This window comes from Oryzias melastigma, linkage group LG22, assembly GCF_002922805.2.
Source record: "Oryzias melastigma strain HK-1 linkage group LG22, ASM292280v2, whole genome shotgun sequence".
In the NCBI taxonomy this organism is placed as follows: Eukaryota; Metazoa; Chordata; class Actinopteri; order Beloniformes; family Adrianichthyidae; genus Oryzias; species Oryzias melastigma.
The window spans coordinates 10,079,482-10,101,374 of record NC_050533.1 but is presented as its reverse complement, the minus strand read 5'-3'; the positions used below and the strand labels follow the sequence as shown (position 1 = coordinate 10,101,374).

Here is a 21,893-nt window from a genome sequence, read left to right as displayed (position 1 = left end):
AAAATTCTGTTTCTCTGGACCGTTCACTTTAATGTACTCAAAGAAGTCCTCCACCTCTGCTCCCTGTAACCTCACTGTCACACTTGAGTTCCTCTCATTTACACACAGATACCCTGTTCTGCTGCAGCTGACCTCCATTTCTTCTCTTTCTAGAGCAAACCTCATCCTCTCTGTACATTTATCCACCTGCTCCCTGCTTTCACTACACGTTATCAGACTTTGTGGTTCACAGAGATTCCTGTCTAACTAGTCTGTCCATCACCACGGTCAATACAACCTTCAAAGATGCAGTACATCTCCTTCTGATCTTCTCTTTTCCAAGCTAATATTGCATCTGTAGTTCTATTTATTTGCATTAAATCATAAGATTCCTCTCATTTCAGATCTCAGCCTAGGTGTCTCTACTCTTTCCCAAACATTTTATCTTATAAAATTTAAGTTAAGCTGCGACCTTCAGGCAAACAAACTGAAAGACAGTTTTTTCTCCAGAGCAACCCTTAAAAAAAAACCACATTGTATCATTACCAACATGTCCAATATCGGATTCAAAGAGTACAATCGATATATATGTATTTGACTTTATGTATTTTTAGATTTTTTCAAACCTTGATTTTTATAGATATTTTTAAACATCTGGAAAGCATCACAATGACATTGAAGGTAATTCTGATTTCAAATTTGACAAATGTTCTGGCTAGAAGTATTTAGGTGTAATAAAATCTTTGTCTTTTCCTATTTTTTGCATATTTTTCCTGAAAGCAGCCAAGATCACACACATTTTTCAGATCCCAAGACAAAACAAATTTATTGAATTCACATCGTATTACATTCATTTATAGATCATTCACTTTTTTTACATTTGCAATGAAATGATTGTCCAAAATAAGCATAAAGTTGGAAATATTGCCAAGTAAATTGTTGTTTTTTTCTGTAATTACCCAGTCTTGTCTCTTCCTTAATAGTCTTTCACAAAGAACTTTTTAAACCTAAATTCTTCCATTCCCGTCATCACAAGAAACCCTTTTCTCACCACAGCACCCCCTAAAAAAACACAGCTGTTCATTTTAGCATTAAATAAAAAAAATCCCCTTTGTACTTTTTGATTAATTTAACACCACCCATCCACATCTGTCTGACTTCCTCCATATCTCAGCATCCATCCTCTTTCTCAGATCCTCCATCCACGTCCATTCTATCCATCCCAGCACCATCAGGACCAGAACTTTCTGCCATTGTGCTCCTCAACTCTGGTACCCACTGCAAGCTGACACACAGAACTCCATCCCCTTCCTGTCTTTAAATAGGATCTCAAAACGTATCTGTTTAGAACAGTTTGTTTTATTTTATTTTATCTTATTAATTTGCTTTGACATATTGCCAGATTCTTTTCTCTTGTTCACAGTTCTCATGATTATTGTTTAAAAAGTGCTTTTTTAAAATTAAAAATTCAAATAAAAACATGTTTAACATTAAAAAGTCAGTTTAACTTAATATTCAATGTACTTGAATGGCAAAATAATCCAAACATTTGACAAAAACAGCTTTTTTTTTACTAGCACCTGTGACAAATTTGAAGCTATAGAGATTTGAAGCCATAGACAATTATATAAAAACTGATTTTCATGTCACTACTGAACACTTTACAGTTCCAGATTTTACTTTTCTTTAGTTAAAATTTTTATTTAGTTTTATTTACAACATGTAAAGCTTTTTTTCCATTGAGAATTATCCAATCATGCCGTGCAAATCTGAACCCAGGGGTCTGCAACCTGAGGCTCTGGAGCCTCTTTTGTCCCCCCACCCCGTTGTGGCTCTTTGGCTTTGACAAAAAAATGCAAAGAATTTGAATAAACATTTTTGGGGGGTTTGTTTTAGTTTATTAATTTTGTCATTTGTTTTTATACATTTAACGTGTCAGATAACTGAGCAAAATGATGGGAAAAGCTTTAATCCACTATTATTGACATATAAAGCACATTCTTATCTTCTGCTGCACAACAGTGCCTAGTTGTAGGTAAGAGATAGAATTCTTCAAATAGTTTAACTGCAGTTATATGTATACATTTTGTACAAAATTGGAATTCACAAAATGTTGTTTATGAAGAAAAACGTGACACAAGTCACAATTCTAGACAATATAATCTTTGAGTTTTTTATTATTTTTTTTTAGTTCAAGTAAATTTGCTGCAACCGGAGGATCAGATTTGATACAGATTGTATTTTACTTTGAAAGGAACGTTTTTGCTGTCAACAGTAAAATAAGTAAAATTAGTTACATAGAAAAATATTTTATAATTTAACTTTTGTAAATGTTTAAAACTACATTTTTAAAATGAATGGCATCATGGTCACAGAAACAAAGTATATTTTTGTTAACAGAGCGGCTCTCATTGGGTTTTGGTCTGTAAGAAACTGGACCAAATGGCTCTTTTAGCTTAAAGGTTGCAGACCCCTCCCTGTCCTAAGCCTTTCCATTTTAAAGCATGATAGCATTTCTCTACAAAAGCATTTGCAGCGTGACTCTACATTTGCATAACTGAAAGGATTACAATTGCTGGACCATAAAAGCAGGATTGTTGCTGTTGTGATAACGACTCAGTCCTTCACATTAACTTCTGTTCAGTCAGTGGTTTAGACAGTCACAAGCTGTCAGTTTGTTTAGCATTGATCTTTACATCCCTCAGAAAGCATTCAAAAACATTTTGTTAAACGTGCACATTTGACTTTTTAGCTATAAACCAAATTGCAAAAAAATACAAAAAATGCTTGTTTGAATTTTTTCTTCAAACTGATGGAGAAATGTTGCATTAAGCAGCAAAATGGGCTGACTAATACAGATGATCGCCACATTCCAATGACCACAAAGTTAACTCCATGTCTGCTATTCTGAAGAATCCACTTTCAAATGTCTTCTTGGAGGCTGAAAGGACATCAATATGTGGACTCCTCACCGTTTAATATCAGGATCATGGTCCCAAAGCTAAAACTATTTAAAAAATAAACATGCATAGTCCCTCTCACTATGAAGAAATAGTAAAAGGACAAAATAAAGTGCAAAAGAAAGATGTTTTTTGCATGTAGGAGTGAAAATCCCCTGATAATCCTCCTTTCTATTACCTACATGCATGTAGGGGTTTTACTTTTCTCTATGAAATTATGCTTTTGTGTCTTGATTTGAAAGCATTTCTCCTCAGAACTCTATCTTGCAGGCGGGGAAGGTCTCGTCCTGCATGGCGACGGTGCTGTTGGATCCCAGAACCGTGACGTTCAGCTCCCGCTGTCTGTCCAAGGTCTGCTGGTACCACTCCTGCATCGACACCGACTCAAAGGTTGGGATCAGCGTCACCTGAAACAGGGACAATGTCAATGATTTGCTGACATTTTATAAAAACATTGTTTGGTTTGCTATTTTTATCTAAAATGCTGCTCATCCAGCAGAGTAATGATTCAATATTAGTATATTTATTGAGAAATCATCAATATAAGCTTCTTTAAGCATTGGAAAAATAACAACAATATTTTTTTTAATGAAATAAAAACAATAATTATAATTAAACGGTTAGAAATACACATTTTTAAAACTTTAATTTGTAATGGCCTCTGTCCCCCTCAAATAAAATGTTCTAGCTGTGCTCCTGCTAGAAATCCAGACACTAACTCAATCAAAACAACAGAAACTATTCATCAGATTCTGCACCAGAGGAAACTCAGAAGGCCAAATCATGAGATTTAAAGATGCTAGTTAAACAAAAAAGTTATGTTCATACTTTAGGTTATACAAATTCCAAATAAAAACTACAAAAATCTTGATTTTTAGAGCCCTCTTTGTTAAAGTTCTGATGTTTGCTCTTGTTTCCCTTTTACTTCCCGTTCCTTTAACTTACTGTCTTATTTTAAAATTTTATTCTAATTTCATGACCTTCCAGTCAGTGCTTGAGTCGAGTCCACCAAATTTCAGAGTCATCACATCCTGTCACATTGATATTTTTATGTTTTAAAGGCTATTTACTCCATCGATTCAGCTTTCACTTCTGCATTAGATTCCCCATATGTCCGACTCCCTGCAGAGTTTCAGTAACACTTTTTGAGCATCTATTCTAGACTCTTATAATACTGACAATTAAATTTTAATTACATTTAATTTTATTGTTATTTAAGGCAACATGTTTGAAAATTAATTCTTTCAAAGTTTCATCCAAACCAAAACTTGTTGGGCTAAGAAAGCCAGTTTTGCACAACAAATGTTTAAAATTAATAAGTATAGGATTAAAAAAAAATAGCTTTTAAATATAAAAAACTAGAAAAAACATAAAGAAACTACTGTAAAAGGAAAACTGATGTGCATATTTGATCAATCGATAATACTTTTACTGAGTTAACATTTTTAAAACACAATACTTCATAAAATACTTCTTTATAAGTATAAATATAGTATCTTCATACTTTGTTGCTTCCATTTTTTACTTTTTTTTTTCCAAGTGCAAACAGCTTACAGGACGATTACAGCTTTCGAAGCAAAAACTTTCCGTCAGCAAAATTACTGAGATGATACGAGTCATCCATCCGTGTCTGTTTACTCTGCTGCCTCCAGAATGTTCTACAGCAAATCTCTGTGATCCAGGATGCTGAGCAGCATTTTCCTTTAAAGCTTTTAGAAATATAAATCAGTTGCGTGCCCCACCCGACACATGCATTTACAGAACCACTTACATTTACATAAATGCACTTTGTGACTCCAAAATGAGCTTACTACTGATTTTATCTCACATTATAACTGTCAATTTGTTTTACTATTTAGCTTTTTCCTGACTTTTTATACTTATTGATATTTTGTGCATACTTTTTATTTTAACTCTACCTTTAAACATGAGAGGAAAAAGTGAAGTTCTACCTGCACAGCGTCAGGCCATGAAGCCTTGCCGTCCAGCAGAACATCCAGCGTTTGCTTCATCAGCTCTTCTCGCTCAGGACTGTTTCCGCTGACGATGTAGCAGGAAGAGCGAACACACCTGAAGAAGTCCACTGTGACTGTTGGGGTGGAGGCTCCGGAGGGAATATAGGCCAGATCCACATACACACTGACTTCTCCGCTGGAGTTAGGCTTAGAGGCTGGACACAGAGGAAAGCAAAGAAGCAGATTCAAAGTCTTTTGATGTGAAGGTATATTTAGGCATATTTAGACCAGAATGATCTGATGAACTTGATTTGAATCAAGGGAGAGCACAAAAAAATACAGTTGTGCTCGTAAGTTTACATGCCCAGGAAGAACAAAAGATTTCTTGGTGTTTTTTCAAAAAATCTACGGGAAAAGGTAACTACCTATACGAAACAGGAAAGGGATTTAAAAAAAATTCCTAGGAACTGAGAATGCCAGTTCATGTTGATCAGAAAGTGGAGATGGATGTTGAACCAACCCACGGTCACAAAAGTTACTGTCACAACTGCCACAAAACTCGTTAGGGATACAGAGAAAAACCCACAAATAACTTCAGCTGTGATCCAAGACTCTCTGAAAAACTGTGTGTATGTTTGAAAATGTACAAAAAAGGAGACACCTTAAGAAAAATGGGCTAATGGTCGCCAGAAATAAACCTTTTTTGTGCTGATGTCACAAAATAACTCGCTTACAATATGCCAAACAACACAGAGACAAACCTCTAAACTTTTGGACCAAAGTAATTTGGAATGATGAGACCAAGATTGAATTAATGACTACAACCGTAGGTCACTAATGGTTGACTGTTCACCTGGAGGACACACAGATAGAACAGCTGCTCCAATGGTTTTATTTCCTGCTTCTCTTTGGGAAACTGTGTTTACACTGTACTGATTCACACCAGAACTTCCTATCAGAGCAGTCTTTGGTTGTTTGGTATGGGTGAGATTTTACAACTGCCTAAATAAAACGAATCATCCAAGGATATGAACTGGACCAAGCAGCTCTTAGGCAATTTTTCTCTTCAAATCTACAGTTATAACACATAGAGGATAATGTTCCCCACCTGAACCGGCTGAAGTTTTGGTTGGTGCTGAACGTGTTGAAGAGACGTTCCCCTTTGTGACTCCACCGACGCTCACCGTCTTGCTTTTTCCTGAGCCAGATTTTTGGGGTCCATCAATAACCTGAAAAGTTTAATTGTTTAACAGATTTGGCAGACTGTTCTTTTGTAATTCACTATGAAATGTAAAAAAAGAAGGATTGCTTGATTTGAGCTTACAGCCTAAGATTGGAACCACAAATGGATGAAGTGGGCAAAAAAAAAACGTTTCAAAAATTCATAAGATTTTGCTCCTGACCTGCAGTTTCTTGCCCCGAGTCCCGCTGACTTTGGCTTTCTTGCCTTGGACATCGAGGTCAGACTGAGGAACTGGCATGGAGGCGTCGGGATGTGGAGGTAAGGGCGGACTGTCTCTGATTTGCGCAGGAAGGGGGTCAGCAGGGAGACCCTGACTGTTGTGGAGGTCGTGGGGAGAGTTGGACACCTCGCTGCATGACTCCTCCTCATCGGAGTCCAGCGCCCCGTCCGCTGTGGTGGAAGGGCAGTCCTCTGTGCAGACAGGAGCATTTGATTCACTCGGTGAATTCTTGTTCTTGTTGTAGTGTTGGTGTGGATTCCCTTTGGAGGCCTCGCCGGCACCTGAGTCGGGATGCTTGAAATGCTTAAACTCGCACGGAGAAACCAAACACAAGTCCACATCGTGAGAGGAGCCCTCTAAATGGAGCGTGTTGGGTGCAGGAGGTCGCCCCATCTCTGGGTTCTGCCCCAAAGATCTTGTTGGCTTCTTCCCCGGCAAGGACAGCCCTGAAAGATGGCCTCCGTTCGAGTGATGGATGCTGTCGTCTCCGTCTCTCTGGCTGACGGTGCTTGCTCCCTGCTCGAACGACATGGACAGAGATTCATCCACCTCCGTGGACTGAGGCGAGCTCACCTCTGCCGGCATCGAGTGTGTAGTGGTCGTGGTGGCCATGGAAGGAGACGGATCTGAAGATCCCTCTTTAAATGTGCCCAATGGAAGGAAGCTGAGATGCTTCTCTCTGGATTTTGGGGGGTTTTCTGGGGACTCCTCTTTTTTTTGGTATAAATCTGGATCGGGGTTATTCATCTGGGCTTGAATTCGACTAAGAGTCGCTCGGTTGCACCACACGTCATCCGGAGACAAACAGTAAGGAGTGTGGCCGGCGCTGTTGGGCCGGGAATCAGGGGACGTTTGCTCGACGGTCTGTTCCTGGTCCTGGTTCTCCGGAGAGGACTGGGAGGGCGGGGTGTTTCTCAAAGCCCCGTCCAGTAGAGTGTACTCAGTTGGGGTTAGATCTTGCTCAACCATGCACTCCGTTTTGGGGGTTTTATTCAATGGAGATGGAAATCCAACAACTGTAGCTGGCTTTCTGGAATTTACAGGCTCATCAAAAAGGTTTTTCTGGGTGTTTATTTCCACTGTTTGTTGTTTACTCTGTTTCTCCCCTTCTATCACTCCTTCCGTTCTTCTAGCAGTTTCATTGCACGTTACTGTGTTCGAGCTCTTTTCCGTTTCTGACTCACTGCTTCTTTTTCTCTCCTCCTCAAGTTGGAGAAAATCTTCTGTCATATCTTCGGGCGTAGACGTTTTTGATCGGTTCTTCTCAACTACTTTTTCCTTCTGTTGCTCACTTTTCTCCGACTCTGGTATTTTAACCGCAGCTGTAGAGTTATTTGGCTTCTCAGATTTTTCTTTTTTGTTCTCATTGGGGGATTTTTTTAACTTCTTCTCTCCCGTTTTGGAGTCATTTTTTGTTTCCTTCTTATTTTTTGTCTTGTTCTCATTCTTTGGTTTGGATGAAACTGGATCCTTCTTCGCCTGATTGTTCCTTATAAAGTTGTTCTCATCTTTATTTCCTGTCTTGTCCTCTTTTTTCCTCTCCTTCCCAACTCCTTTCTTCACTGAGTTCTTTTCTGAAAATGATGCTTTATGCTTCAGTCCCGTCTCCTTTTTTGCGGTTTGATCTCTTGTTCCAGATCCGTTTAACGTCTTTGCCTTCTCCTTTCCCTCTTCTCTAACTCCCCGTTCTTTCCCCTGCTTAGTTGTTCCCTCTTTTTCTTTCGACTTGCAACTGTCCACACTCTCAGTCCGTTTTTTCTTCCTGTCCTCTCCCAATCTTTCCAAGTCTCCGGTGGTCACAGTGGGCGACTGGAGGAAGTCTAGCCCCTTCAGCTTCTCCAAGCCCTGCAGCAGCTTCTCCTGGGGAGTCACACCTGGGAACAGCACTCTAACCACCTTCTCGTGAGGGCACGCCGGGTGCCACACTAGCAGAGCGGTCACAGATGCGAGAGCCGGGAGGGGCAGATTCTGGCCTTTCGGAGGTGCTCCGTCCGGCCAGCTGTGCATGAAAGTCTCGTACTCCTGACTGCTTTTGCCAGGACTCAGGATGTATAAATCAAGCTGCCCCACTCCCATTTTCTGGAAAAGGGTCAGGGGCTTAATTGGGACTCCTTGTGGTCGAAACATGGGTTGAGGTTTGATGTCTAACTTCTTTAGCAGCTGCAGGGTCAGTGCTGCTTGCTGCGTGCTCTTTAAAACATCGTCCACACCTAGAAGAAAATGTGTTAATGCTTTGTTTTCTGCATGTAATAAAACTTTAAATGACAACACAGAAAAAAAAAACACATTTATCCTTTTCCTCAAATTATTCAGCTTTTAATATTTCACTTACATTGCTGTTGTTCCTCTTGCAACCTGTTGGGGGCGTTAAAGAACACAACTCCCAGCTCTGGGGAGATGAGCTTTTTAGAAGAGTCTTCTGTGCAGACAGAAACAAATTTATTCAGAAAAAATTTCAAACACAAGCAGACTTAAATTATAGGTCAAATTTAACTTTGATGGGTCAATTTAGAGGTGAGATAAAACTTTATTGATCTAGCAAAAGCAGAACAGAGAAGGATGAATAGAAAAATCTGCTACGTTGTAAAATAGAACAAATATATATCAACAAAGTAAAGTAATTGAATATTGATGTAAAATAAAAATCAGATTTGATTAACAGTTTTGTATATTTGCAAAAAAAATAGGTGGAAAGCAGGATGAAGAATTCAGTAAAAAGTCTGGTAAAGTAAACTGAGATCAGTAAAACAGTTATAACAAATAAAAATTAATTATGAACTGTCTGGTAAAGGATGAATTATGTTTGTGCAATAAAAAATGATATCTTACAAATAAGACCAATAGTAGGAATGGTTTGGAAAAATAATATTCTCCCACCTTTGAGTTCAGAGGTCAGCTCCCTCTCCCCAACTTTCCTCTGCAGAAACGAAATGACACCTGGGAGGTTTTCTGTCCCAACATGAGTCAGTAAAATTGCATCGACTCGGTCGAGGTGGCGGACCAGCTTCCAGAAACAAGCTTGAGAGTCCGACCCGCCGTCCACCAGCACCGTGAACCCATTAATGGCAAAGAACGCGCAGTCCCCGCAGCCAGCGGGGAACACGTAGCAGCAGGGGCGGGACAGCTTCAGGAAACCCACGGTGGAGGGAGGCGGCAGCAGGTCAAAGGAGGAGGCGGGGCTGAGGGTGCTGGAGATTAGGGATGTGAAGCCCTCCAGAGACTCCATGGTGGGGAGAACCTCTGAGGGGTTGATGCGGAGCGTGATGGGGCCCTGAAGAGATGGGTTTGCTTGGAGAGTTTTCCTCCACTGGCCGACGTTGGGACAGCTGAAGGTCAGACTGATTTTGGAGTGCAGATGTGAGGAGCCAGAGCTCTCCAGGTCCAGCAACTAAAGGGTGAAAAAATGTACATAAATGGGATCAGTTAAAGAACTGATTATTCTGATGTTAAGTGAAGGAATGAAACAACCTTTATTTATGCTATAATTTAAAATAATGCACCAAAATTAGTGCAGGGTTGATAAAATCAATTAATCAATCTGAATCGTTCTAAGCTTAATAGATCAATACTTAATCCATAAAAGTAGAGCCAAATCCAACGCATAAAGCTAAAGTCTGCTAGCTTGATGCTAACGTATAATGGGATTTCCCATAAGACATCTATTGCTAACGCTCGGTCAAAAATGAACATCTTTATCTACTCACAGAAATTAATTTCTGAACTCTTTTAAGGAAATATATTTTTAAAGTAACCATTTGTGCTCTAAAACACTGTTTTGCTCATACTTTCTTCTTCTTTTGGAATAAGGTGTAATCCCATAGAGTGATTGCCACCTAGTGGCCAAACTGAAACCCCCTCCAGGTGTGGCAGAACAATTGTTGGAGATTCTCTGTTTGAGAATCCATGTAACACTGATAAATAATACATTTAATAATAAATTTGAACTATTTGCACATTATCTTAAAAAACTGAATTTAAAAACTGAATTTATTGAATTTAAAATATATATTTACAAATATTTTAAAATCCTTCTCCTGAAAGTTTATTTATTTCGTAGCTTTTTCCGTTGACTTTTTTATTTCACTCTGGATTGTTTACTTTGATAGCTTCCAATAAGCTTCCTAATCCCTAAACAACCAGAAAAATACAAAATATTGACAAAAATATACTTAAGCATGTAAATCCGGGCTAAAAAATTATTTAAAAATATTCTTGCCCCTAAAAAAAGCCCCTTTTTATAGTTAAAATTAACGTATTTCTCTTATGTTTATTTAAAAAATGTGCATTTAATTCCTATTTTCTGCCTCATCTACACACGGGCCTAAATAAATAACAGTTTTGTTGTTTAAATCTTCCCTGTTTTTCATGCAAAAATGCTGTATCAGCCAGGAGAACATTTGCATACACGGTTATGATAGCGATGGGAGAACACTGTACCTGCTCTGTCAGTATTTGTTTCAGTTGATGTGCTGAAAACCGCCCTTTGTGGAACAGCAGGTCTCCGCTTTCCTCCGCCGTCAGGCCTGCCAAGATCAACAGCTTATGAGCCGACTCCCTGGACAGCAGAGCAAACACCTGACCGCCCAACACAGATGGAGAAATCAGCGGATTTTCTTAAAAAGTCATTCAAGTCACTTTCAGTGTTATGTACTTCAGTTTGTTTTCTTGAGCTGGTTAGACAGAAATGATCAAACTCTTACTCTTATATCTGAAATGGCTCAGAATTTTTGTTTTTTTATTGTAAATTGTGTTGAATGCATTTAAACTCAATTTGACTTAAAATTGTGAGTAAAAGCAGTTGTGGCGTTAGATCAGACAACACATTAAACTTAATTAAAGGGATTCGTATGTGTTTGCACAGATTTTTGTTTGATTCCATTTATTTTTACCAATTAAAGTGTCTACTGCTGGTATATAAGTATTTACAAGGTCATACATGTACATTAACAGTTCTCAAAAAGTTAAAATTTGGTAAAAAATTTATATCCCTTTAAAAAAATTTAAAAAATTGTTTTTTATGGAGGCTGAACATTTAAAGGCTAATAATGTGAGCAAGAATTTAAGAACTCCCAATACAGATCTTTGAGGTACTCCTAACTCAATATCAGAACATATAGCAACACATAAAACCTTCCTGAAAGTAAAGTTTTTAAACAGACATAAAGCTTAAACTAATAAAAGTCACATATGTGTTCCAAATAACATTACATGCATCAAGAGTTTGCATTTTTTTAAATGTTCTATATCAAAGAGATTTATGTTGCATGAATGTTTTATTTTTTCATTTGGTAAAAATAAATAAATAAATATTAGAAGCATTGGAAATGAATAGATATACCAATGAGCTGTCGTACCCACCTCTGAACAGGCCTGTTCTTGAGTCGGACTGATCAACACGTGGATGTCCAAAACTTTGGTACAGTGTCGCAAACTCTTCTGTCCTGCAGAGGCAGACGGAGAAGGATCAGTGGTTGATATCCGCTTTCAGACAGAAAGCAAAAGAGAAGCTAAAGAGACACATGTCAACAGAGACAACAGAAAGGGGTGTTAGTAACACAACAACATGAAAAGGAACTGACTGAAAAAACAGGAAGGAAGAAGAGAGGGGCAGCTGTGAGTGACATGCTGACTTCATTTGATCTGCGATGGAAATCCAGTCTGACTCAGAAAGTTCTTACTCCAAATTGATCATGTAAGACAGCATCTATATCCACACGTAATGACTTTGAATTCAGCATGATTTTTTTTTCTTTTTTAGCTGCAAACATCTCTAAAAATAAGATTTTATGTATTTTAATTGACTATTTTCTACATTGAGTTATGTCCTTCAATTTGGTTTTAGTTAAATTTAGATAATTAACCAATTTAGGAGCCAAGAAAGAGGCCAAAACAGGAATTAATTGATAAAAATGATAAGACAAAATGATCAAAATGTGAACTAAAATAATGAAGCATATAATTTGCAGACACTTTTTAGTTTTAATCTCTCAAAATTATCAACAAGTAAGTCATTCTTACTACCTTAAGATAGCATAGAAATTATTGTGTTTCTATGTTTTTAATGAAAAAAATATATTTTTCCACATTATTATTCATTTATTGCTGTTTACCTTTTAATAAATGTTGTTCTGTTAACTTTTCAGTACATTTATTGTGATCATTTTGGTTTTTCAAAGAGCTCTGCTTCTGTCTGAGGGCCCACCTATGTTTAACAATTGTCCTGCAGCCTCCCTGCCTCCCCAATTTCCTTCCTTCCTCACTGACCCCGCACAGTCTGAACTGGGGTGTTACCATGGAGACCAGGAAGTTGTTTTTAATTCAGCTTTACCTGCACCCTTGAAAGATACCGTGTGGTGGGAGAGGAACTCTTGCAGATAGAGGTTCACGTTGCAGGATTTTAAATCCACGTCCCACGAGCGAATACCTGCGGCATGAGAAATAAGCTAAATCAGCAACATTTGGGGGGAAAAATTAAATTTACAATTATTTTGAGGAAAGTAATGTTCTCCTATAGCTTTCATACAGCCTTTTTTCTTCTTCTGTAGTTCCATTATTGCTTAAAAAACATTTATAATTCAAAATTATTTTAAGTTCTTATGTACATTTCACAGTAAGAGTACAGAAAAGTCACATGACAAAAGCGTCTCAACTTAAAAAACAATTAGTTTTCTTTTTTAATTAATCCCATAATCAAAAATCCTCATTATCAAGAATTCAAAATGTTTTAACCATCTCCGGGCAGATTTGCAACAACTAAATGCTAGCATAATGCTAGTTATTTCTAGTTTTGTTACATAGTTTTGAAAAGTTCTGTAGAAATAAAGCTGGTGCTCATAAAATATTTAATTCTTTAGTGGTCACTTATAATACTGGGCCAATATTGCAAATCTGCAACATCTCAGAACTCATTGCATGAAGGTCTCTCTAAAAAAAAAAGTCAAATTTGTATGTATGATAATTTTCCCCAAATATCACATTTTTCTGTTACTAAAACTGAATTTGCCCCTGAAATATTAATAATCCAAAATTTGATGTATAGTTTCAGTGTCTTTAAAGGTAAAAATCCATTGATTCTTAAATATGCATCAAACCCCCTCTACTACATATTTGCATTAATTTAGCATCTGAAAGTAAAGATTTTGTTTTATAGCTGAAAATAAATTCAGGCATCAAGAGGATCAAATGTTTCCATGTAACAGTATTTGTTACTTGAATTAATCTAATGGTGAACTCATGAATTAACAGTTGTTATACAGTCCAAACCGTGGTGGTCTTAGCAGTTTGGGGGCCCATGGCGAACAATAACATGGGGGCCCTCATTTCTTAAAAAAAAAAAAAAATGGAATAACTTCCACAATAGTCCACTACAGGCATCGTCATTGTCAAGAATTCAAATATTTTGATATGAATTTAAAAAGTAAAATCACATGTAAATGTTAAAGTAATGTTAAAGTAATATTTTGATGGAACAGTCCACTGCAACACAGGGATGGGGGAGGACTAAACACTTTCACATGAGCAGTTTTATGTCATTTTAGAGATTTTTTTTTCTTTTGACAGAGTTTAATAATAATAAGCGCAGAAATTATTTTAGACTTTTTTTAAGTTTTCCGCTCGAGGGCCTCGAAGCATTGGCGATCGCCTACTTTTGTGTAATGGTATGTCCGCCCCTGAGTCCAAAAACAATCACCAATATGAGAAATGATTTTCAATTAATCTAGCTAAAAAAATGTTTTTTAAATAAAAAAAATAGTGCTGCAGAAAAAAATAGAACAAAATAAAGTAATGCAAGATGTTTTTAAATGGATTCTCACTTTCAATGCAATAATACTATCATGAAAGTAAATAGAGGCTATTTTCTTAATGACATTTTGTTGGATGACTAATTGCTAGTTAGTAGAGTTATTGTTCTAATATCTTGGTATGTGGAGGCTCTCTTTATTTCTTCATCACAGCGCCTCTCATCAATTATACATCCTTCATTTAGGCCACATATCTTTGAACAAGCCAAGCAGACAGTAAAACCTAATGGATCGTTATAGATCTGCTCTCCATACAAACACATGTGTGTCAATGGAATATTATTAAGATTGGACGGCAGGATAACCATATGTATTGACAGCTTGAGGTAAAACAAAGAGACCTGCAGCGCACTGCTTTTAATTAGACGGAACCCGCAGGGATGAGGAGGGATGCTGCTGCTGCTGCTGCTGGAGCGTCTCCGGATGACGCATCCTCGGTCTGGGCGGACAGAATCGCCGCATTGTGGTCGCGCATCTTCCCCGCCGATCCCTTTCATCGACGACAACTTGCAGGCATCTAAATTCTTTCGAATCCACTCTTTATTTTTTATAATTTTTTTTAATCACCTACCTCGTTCGATCTCCCCGCTGACGTGCTCCGTGCGTCTGGGGCGCGCGGTGCGTCCGATAATGATGAGCAGGGAGTATTTGTGAGGGCAGAAGTCGAGGTTTGCGGTCGCGGCGCGCCTCGCCTCCTCCTGGACCTCCCTCACCCACTCCCGGCTGCTCGCCATGTTGGATGTGATGTCATAGAGAAAGCCTGACAGAGGCTTCTATTGCAGAGATGAGAGCTGCTGCGCTCTGGGTGCTGCGCATCAGTCAATGGAACTGGGTGACTTTGAACTATCACATGATCCAACCGTGATTTTATCAATGAACCTCATTGATATCCTCCACATTTTCAAAACTGTATTAAACAAAACTGGTTTTATTGTGTTTTAGTCTTACAAATATAATCAGAAACTATCATTAGAATATTCACCTTTAATAATCATCAACGCACTGTGATATACACATGAATAAAACAACATTTACGACTAAAATTAGGGTCAAAATGTGCATGTAAGGACCATAACGTGCAACCTTCTCATTTTACAGCATAAAACATTTTACTTTTTTATGACACATTAGGGTGCTAATCATGATAATTCTCCTTGATGTTTTAATTATTGGTATTCTATTGAACAAACTCCAGATTTTCACTAAATATCACGAAAAAGTTAAATACTTTTAATTTTTTCCAAAAATCGAGTTGTTGAATCCTAATTGTTATATTCCATTTTCAAACTGAAATATTTCCAAATTTGCTCCAAAAATGCGTTTATATGATTCTAATGTTACATGAGAGAATTACTTATGTTTTGCACCCTTTATGTCAGGCTTAATTAATTATTTTCCAACTCTTAAATAAATATATTTCCTTATTTCTCGTAGTTTGTTTTGTTTTATAAACATTTAAGGACGTAGAAGTTACAGGAAGTCCCTCGAGGACAGCCGCATAGTGTGCCAATGCGCGCTCCTTTACGCACGGCGCACGGCTCTCCCGCGTCACACTGAAATGACAACATTAAATCAACAAAGAATTTGCTTAAAGTAACTATTAGTGCTAATAATTGTTTTGTCTGTTATGAAATGTAGCTTTTTTTCCATAAGTTTTTTTTTACTTACTGAAGGCAACCAACCGAGCTTCTTCTCCAACGGCATTTCTTTGTTTCTCAGCTTTTCTAAAACTTCTTGCAAGGCATCAATCTGCAAAATGAAAAGCATCGATATGTTAGTTTTCCTGAAATTTCAACCAAAAAATACTTTTCTTTTAAAAAGTTATTGTTTGGGCCACTTAGCATATTAAATTCTAGATTAAACAAGTAAAATTATCCATCAACTTAACCCTAAAGTCACATTTTTAGTCACACATTTCTCACCAGGTCCTTCTCTTGTTGAGCTTTCAGAGTAAAATCCAGCGAGCGCGCTTCCAGGGAGGAGTCCTCGGCTCGGGTGAGCCACAGGTAGGCGCAGCTGCAGGTGACCACGAGGAGGAGCGTCCGCGCGCTGACCATGGTTCTGAAAACCAACCTGGAGGGAGGGGTCTTGTTTCTGCAACTCTGTGGAGACAAGTGGGAGTCACGCGTCCTGTGGAGATCCTCTTATCCAGAGAAGTCCCATTTTTATAGGCAGATGCTGCAGCAGACATTGTGACCTGCAGGAGCAGCTTCTAAATTATTCAGACCATCGCTCAGCACCTTTGTATCTTGGACAAGACAGCACCAGAACAGGCTGAAACCAAGGTGGCAAAAGGTGAATTTACATTCAATATAATGTGTTTACCACACTATAGATCTTTGTCCTTTGTTCAACTGAAGATATGAAACAAAACTTTTTTTTAAAATATGCACTTTTTAAGCACTTTTAAGAATTGTTCATTTGAATCTATTAAGTTAGAAGTGTATTTATATTAAAAATGTGCAGCTTTATTTTTCTCTTCTTGTTATTTTATGTCAGTTTTGATTAAAATCCACCCAACCTCACTGACACCAACCTGTACTCAAGATCCAATTTCCTCCTGTGTGGATAACCTTGAGCCCACCTCCAACACCCCTTTAAAGGATGTAGGAACATGTGCCTGATGGGTTCGGTTTGCACACCAAAGCGTGTCAGAGGGCACACACCGCTGACATCATGGTACACCTTTGAGGCCTCCACAGGGGTCATGACCTCTTCCAATGTCTCCTAAAAAGGCAGATTCAAGAAGACAGCCTCTGACGACAGCAATGACTCCCATACTTGAAATCCATGCAACAGATCCTATAAAAGTGGTACGTGGACAGAGATGAGAAAAGACTAAAGAGTCATTGAGTCATTATGAATTGGTGAAAATATTTAGATTAAAATGAAATTTGAGAGAATTTCATTATGTTGTTTTGATGCTTGCAAGATTTGATTATTTTAATAAATGTGACTTCAAAACATGTGTCATGCAGGTAAAACGCAAATAGAAAAGTATATAAATAATCATTCCACTGTCTAAATGTGATCCTTTCCAGTTCACTGCCACAATGTGCAAACTGTAACATTCGTGTTCACTATAACATACATGTTAAATCTGCTAGAACAAACAACGATGTCACTTCCTGTACCGGAACATTATACATTTAAATTTAAAATATTAAACTGTAAAGTCATTTGTGCTATCAATACATTCACGTAGCCACAGAAAATGTAATTACTGAATGAAAAAAAGCATGGTGGTATCATTATTAAAAAGTATTTTTGCTTTCTTTCCGTAAACTATTTTTATTTTGCAAAAAAAGAAAAGTGAACAAAAGAAAACCAGCAAAATTGTTTGTTTTTTAAATTAGATTATATCCTTTTTATTGAAGAGGAAAAACAAAGATTGGTTGTGTAATCAAAAATGAGTCACTATGAATAAGCATAGAGTAAAACAAAATTCCCCCCAAAAATGTAACATCTTAATAAAAAAAAGGGAATAAATAATATGAAATATGACATGCTACATTTTTATGTATTGTATTTATATTCAATAGTAACAATAATAACATATTTTTTGCCTTTATTGATCATTAATGAACACATCTATTTTCAAGTTTAAAATCACATAAAGTACGGCCGCTTTTTTGTTAAATACAGTATTTTAAAGATTCAAAATTGAACCAATTATATGAAAAAGGTTAGAATACATTTGCAACTCATAATATTTTGAATGAAATAATTACTAGTTAATTCAGAACATTCTATACTCTTCAAAAAAATAAAATAGATTAACATGCCAAGTAGAATTACAATTACAAAGAGTAGTTTTCAAATTAGCAAGACTTTTTTTTTTAAGTTCATTAGGGTGAATCTACCTCAAGAAATATTTTGATATTACATTAAAAAAAGATTTGGGGTTTCAAAATGCCACACAATAAAATGTAACTTAACTGTAACTCCCAATAAAATTACATTGGTTCATTTTATCGTGCATTTCTTACGTGAAAGATTAAATGTGAATTTATTAGCATATAGTTTTTCTGTGAGAAATGTGGTTACTAAATAAACTCTAAGAGTAAATATGAGCTCAGGGTAGCACTCTAAACATGCATAGTATTTCTTTGTAACACTAATCAAATTTATTTTTGCATTAAAATCTTTTAAATATAGAAAGTTACTCAATTTTTAACTACAAGTTTGCGGTGTAAATGTGTTGTTGTAATTACTCACTTTTACCACACGGGGGAAGTATCATATTACTGTTGACCGGAAACTGAAAGCTGGTATAACCGGAACCTAAGCCTGCAGCTTTCTTCCGTGGAAGCTTCGTCGGTCTATTTCTTGCTCATTCTTTTGTTTATTTTGATTAACTTAAAAAAGTTACAATGTCCGAAAGAAAAGTTTTGAATGTAAGTACATAAACATTTTAGATATGATTTATTTTTGTGTATTTTAGTCGATTCACTGAAGTTTTATAGCTTTAAAACGGTTAGCCGAGATGTTAAGAGAAGCATGTTTGTGATTTTTATTTAGCATTTTACGCTACTGATGAATGTTTTTCTATTTCTATTGGTCATTTGTGACATCCTGATGCAAAAATAATGCTAATAAACTGCCTTTCGCAGAAATACTACCCACCGGATTTTGATCCAGCCAAAATCCCCAAACTCAAACTCCCCAAAGATCGTCAATATGTGGTCCGATTGATGGCTCCTTTCAACATGAGGTTTGTTTGTTTGTTATTCTTGAGTTTCGGGGATGAACAATGCTCATTCTCTATGGTCAAATTCAGTTTTTCCAACTTTAACTTGTTAATACAGTTTTTTTTTTATTCCAGCATTGTTTGTTTGTTATGCTAATGCAGGAAATCCTGTTTATTTGTTATCTTAGTTTTATTTATTTGTAGTAACACAAGAAAGTTAAATGTTCATTTAAAGCTTTGTCAGACATAATTACATTCAAACTAAACTAACACTAAGGGGGTTAAAACATACATTTTCAGTTTATGCTCAGATGTAAAAAAAATAAAAATAAAAATAATTAAATACATTTGTTTCAAAAGCTGAACTTGTCGATGATCTTAACTAAATGTCACCCTTCTGTCTGTCCGCAGGTGCAAAACATGTGGTGAATACATCTACAAGGGTAAGAAGTTTAATGCACGAAAAGAGACTGTGCAAAACGAGCTCTATATGGGATTGCCAATCTTCCGTTTCTACATCAAATGCACTCGGTGTCTTGCTGAAATCACATTTAAGGTAAGCGTAAATAAATAACTTGTTTTGGCAAATTTGAAAGCTACTGTTTTCTATTGTTTAGTCTAATTTTTTATCTTTTCTCAAATGTTGAAATTGTAGACTGACCCTGAGAACACAGACTACGCCATGGAGCACGGGGCAACACGAAACTTCCAGGCGGAAAAACTTATTGAAGAAGAAGAAAAAAGGATCCAACAGGAGAGGGAGGATGAGGAGCTGAACAATCCCATGAAGGTCTGTCTTTTTAAATCCATTTATTACTCCTAAAACTCCAAAGAATGTTAAAAATGTGGGTTTGATTGCTTGGCAGGTGTTGGAGAATCGCACCAAAGATTCCAAGATGGAGATGGAGGTCATGGAGAACCTGCAAGAGCTGAAAGAACTGAACCAAAGACAGGCCCAAGTGGACTTTGAGGGAATGATTGACAAATATAGAGAAATTGAAAAGAGAGAAAAGGAAAGGCAGAAAGAAGAGGACGAGCGTGAGACGAAGTGAGCCGGTCTTATAAATTCGTAGAAGAATTATCAGTCTCCAGAGCAAGTCTGCTTTCTGTGCGGGAAAAAGAAAACAAACTAAGTTGTTGGTTTTTGTTTTACAGAGAGATGTTGGAGCGGGTTCTTGTGAAAAGACTCAGAGACTCGGACTCTGATTCAGAGAAAGAAGAGGAGAGCAGGAGTGAGTTGAAGAAGTCCAATTCAGACAAACCGACTGACATCCTCACCTCTGACAAACTACCTGAAACCGAGGTTTGTCGAGAAATGTGTTAATGTGTGTCTTCTGTTTTGTTTTATTTGTTTAATCTATAATCTGTTTGTCTTTTTTCATTTAATTTCAAATGTAAAGCTAGTGTTGAGGATTTGGTATTGATTGAACATGTTTATAATATATGCAGATTATGAGGACACCTGGTAACCAATTTTGTCCTCTTCTGTTTTCTCACTTTCCGCTTGATATCATCACCAATTTAGAAGGAAACTACACCATTTTCCACTCAGTCATTGCACAATAAATTATAGACTACTGTCACATATCCCAAAATGCCACCATGCAGAAACATAAATGCAAGTTTTTCAGCAAATTTAGCTGCACTGTGGCATATGTAATTGAAAGCTGGCAGTGGCATTTTTACATACTAGGTGGCTAGCAAAATATTTAGGGCGATCGGACGATTTTTTTCTCTTAAGTTGAATCACGTTTAAGGTGGCCGCCTGGTGGTCATGGTCTTAAAGATTCTGCCGATGCCTCCTCAGTTGTATTGTGACCATAGCATGAAATCCCAGTTTGGTCTTGTTTTCATTTTCTGAATAAGTCTTTTAGATTTGATTTCTTCCAGAATATGAGTTAATTTGAACTCTTCTTTACAGGGATCCTCAGCTTCTGGAGTGAAAAAGGCTAAAGTAGAAACCTGGGAGAGAAGTGTCGGGACGTTGGGAGCTCGAGGGTCACTGAGTTCACTGGTGGTGCGAAAGAAACCAGGAGACACCTTAAAGAAACCCGCCACCGAAGAGGCAAATGCTGCTCCCACTTCACATACAGGTAAATTAATAATATCTTCTTCTGCAGATGAGGCATTTGTGTTTAAAACGGTAAAGTCATTGAGTTTCTGGTTTTGTTTTCAGATTTGAAAGTGAATTCAATTCCAAATGGATCTTCATCTCTGAGCCTGTTGGGGGCGTATTCCGGCAGTGACAGCAGTGATGGAGAATGATGGAAGCGGCCTGAATGCAAAAACAAACACTGAAAAGAACATATGTACAGTTTAATAGACAGTAATCATTTTAATTAAGCCTGTTATCATTTTATACAGCTTTCTCTAGTAAGTAAAGGAAAGGCAAGTTAAGAACAGATCTTGGGGTCGACGACGTCGCAACTCCAGCGCCGACGTAGAGCAAAAGAAGAAGAACAGATCTGTCTCAGAATTCAATTTAGAAAAAGCTGTACCTTTATATTTTTCTGTATAAAAAATTGCCAAATGAACCTACGCATTTATTGAAAGCAGTTAATCAAAAAAAATGTTCTTTATACCTTGAGTGCTGTATATTTCAAACGTTTTAATTTTTTTAATTTGTGTATATTTTCAAACTTAACTGTGATTCCCCGAATCTTTTAAGTCCAATAGAGGTGAATAAATATGCTGCTTTGTGTGATACAAACGAGTTGTGTGTTGGTTGGTGTTGAAGACATTCATGTTTTAAAAATTTTGGTCTGATCGAGTTTTTTTTTTTATTTTATTTTTTTTTTATTTATTTATAATAGGAGCATCTTAATGTATTTTAATCACAAATTTGAGACTATTTTTTAATTTAAATTGTAGTTTTACTTGATCTTATCTGCAATATCTAGCATTAAAAATGTATTTAATTTGATTTTGTAATATTGATCAATGCAAAAAATGGACAAACACACCTTTTTTTAACTTTTCTTACTTTTTTCGTAATACTTCAAAAGATGAACTATGTCTTGTTACATATTTTTAATGGGCTTGTT

General features: G+C 36.9%; 3 protein-coding genes across 4 annotated transcripts; 1 reads left to right on the top strand and 2 right to left on the bottom strand.

The window, feature by feature from the left end:
* Positions 1-777: 777 nt before the first annotated feature.
* Positions 778-15,021, bottom strand: LOC112146163 (microtubule-associated protein 1S). Of its 2 annotated transcripts, none has more exons than XM_024271853.2 (10): positions 14,731-15,021; positions 12,686-12,781; positions 11,716-11,798; positions 10,795-10,932; positions 9,235-9,745; positions 8,690-8,773; positions 6,298-8,567; positions 6,003-6,123; positions 4,892-5,109; positions 778-3,346 (listed from the first exon to the last, which is right to left on the bottom strand). In XM_024271853.2, exons 1-10 carry the CDS (start codon positions 14,891-14,893, stop codon positions 3,191-3,193), a joined length of 3,840 nt encoding a protein of 1,279 aa, XP_024127621.1. In that variant the 5' UTR covers positions 14,894-15,021; the 3' UTR covers positions 778-3,190. The 2 variants fall into 2 exon arrangements, with proteins under 2 accessions (XP_024127621.1, XP_024127616.1); XM_024271848.2 differs by having other exon boundaries at positions 8,690-8,776; positions 14,731-15,020.
* A 107-nt stretch (positions 15,022-15,128) lies between these two features.
* Positions 15,129-16,291, bottom strand: LOC112146482 (cocaine- and amphetamine-regulated transcript protein). Its single transcript, XM_024272329.2, has 3 exons — positions 16,082-16,291; positions 15,828-15,908; positions 15,129-15,712 (listed from the first exon to the last, which is right to left on the bottom strand). The coding sequence occupies exons 1-3, from the start codon at positions 16,214-16,216 to the stop codon at positions 15,605-15,607; spliced, it is 324 nt and encodes a 107-aa protein (XP_024128097.1). The 5' UTR covers positions 16,217-16,291; the 3' UTR covers positions 15,129-15,604.
* Positions 16,292-18,403: 2,112 nt separating this feature from the next.
* yju2 (YJU2 splicing factor homolog) lies at positions 18,404-21,559 on the top strand. Its single transcript, XM_024269092.2, has 8 exons — positions 18,404-18,556; positions 18,773-18,873; positions 19,261-19,405; positions 19,505-19,639; positions 19,716-19,897; positions 20,005-20,152; positions 20,771-20,942; positions 21,026-21,559. The coding sequence occupies exons 1-8, from the start codon at positions 18,533-18,535 to the stop codon at positions 21,112-21,114; spliced, it is 996 nt and encodes a 331-aa protein (XP_024124860.1). The 5' UTR covers positions 18,404-18,532; the 3' UTR covers positions 21,115-21,559.
* Positions 21,560-21,893: the final 334 nt, after the last annotated feature.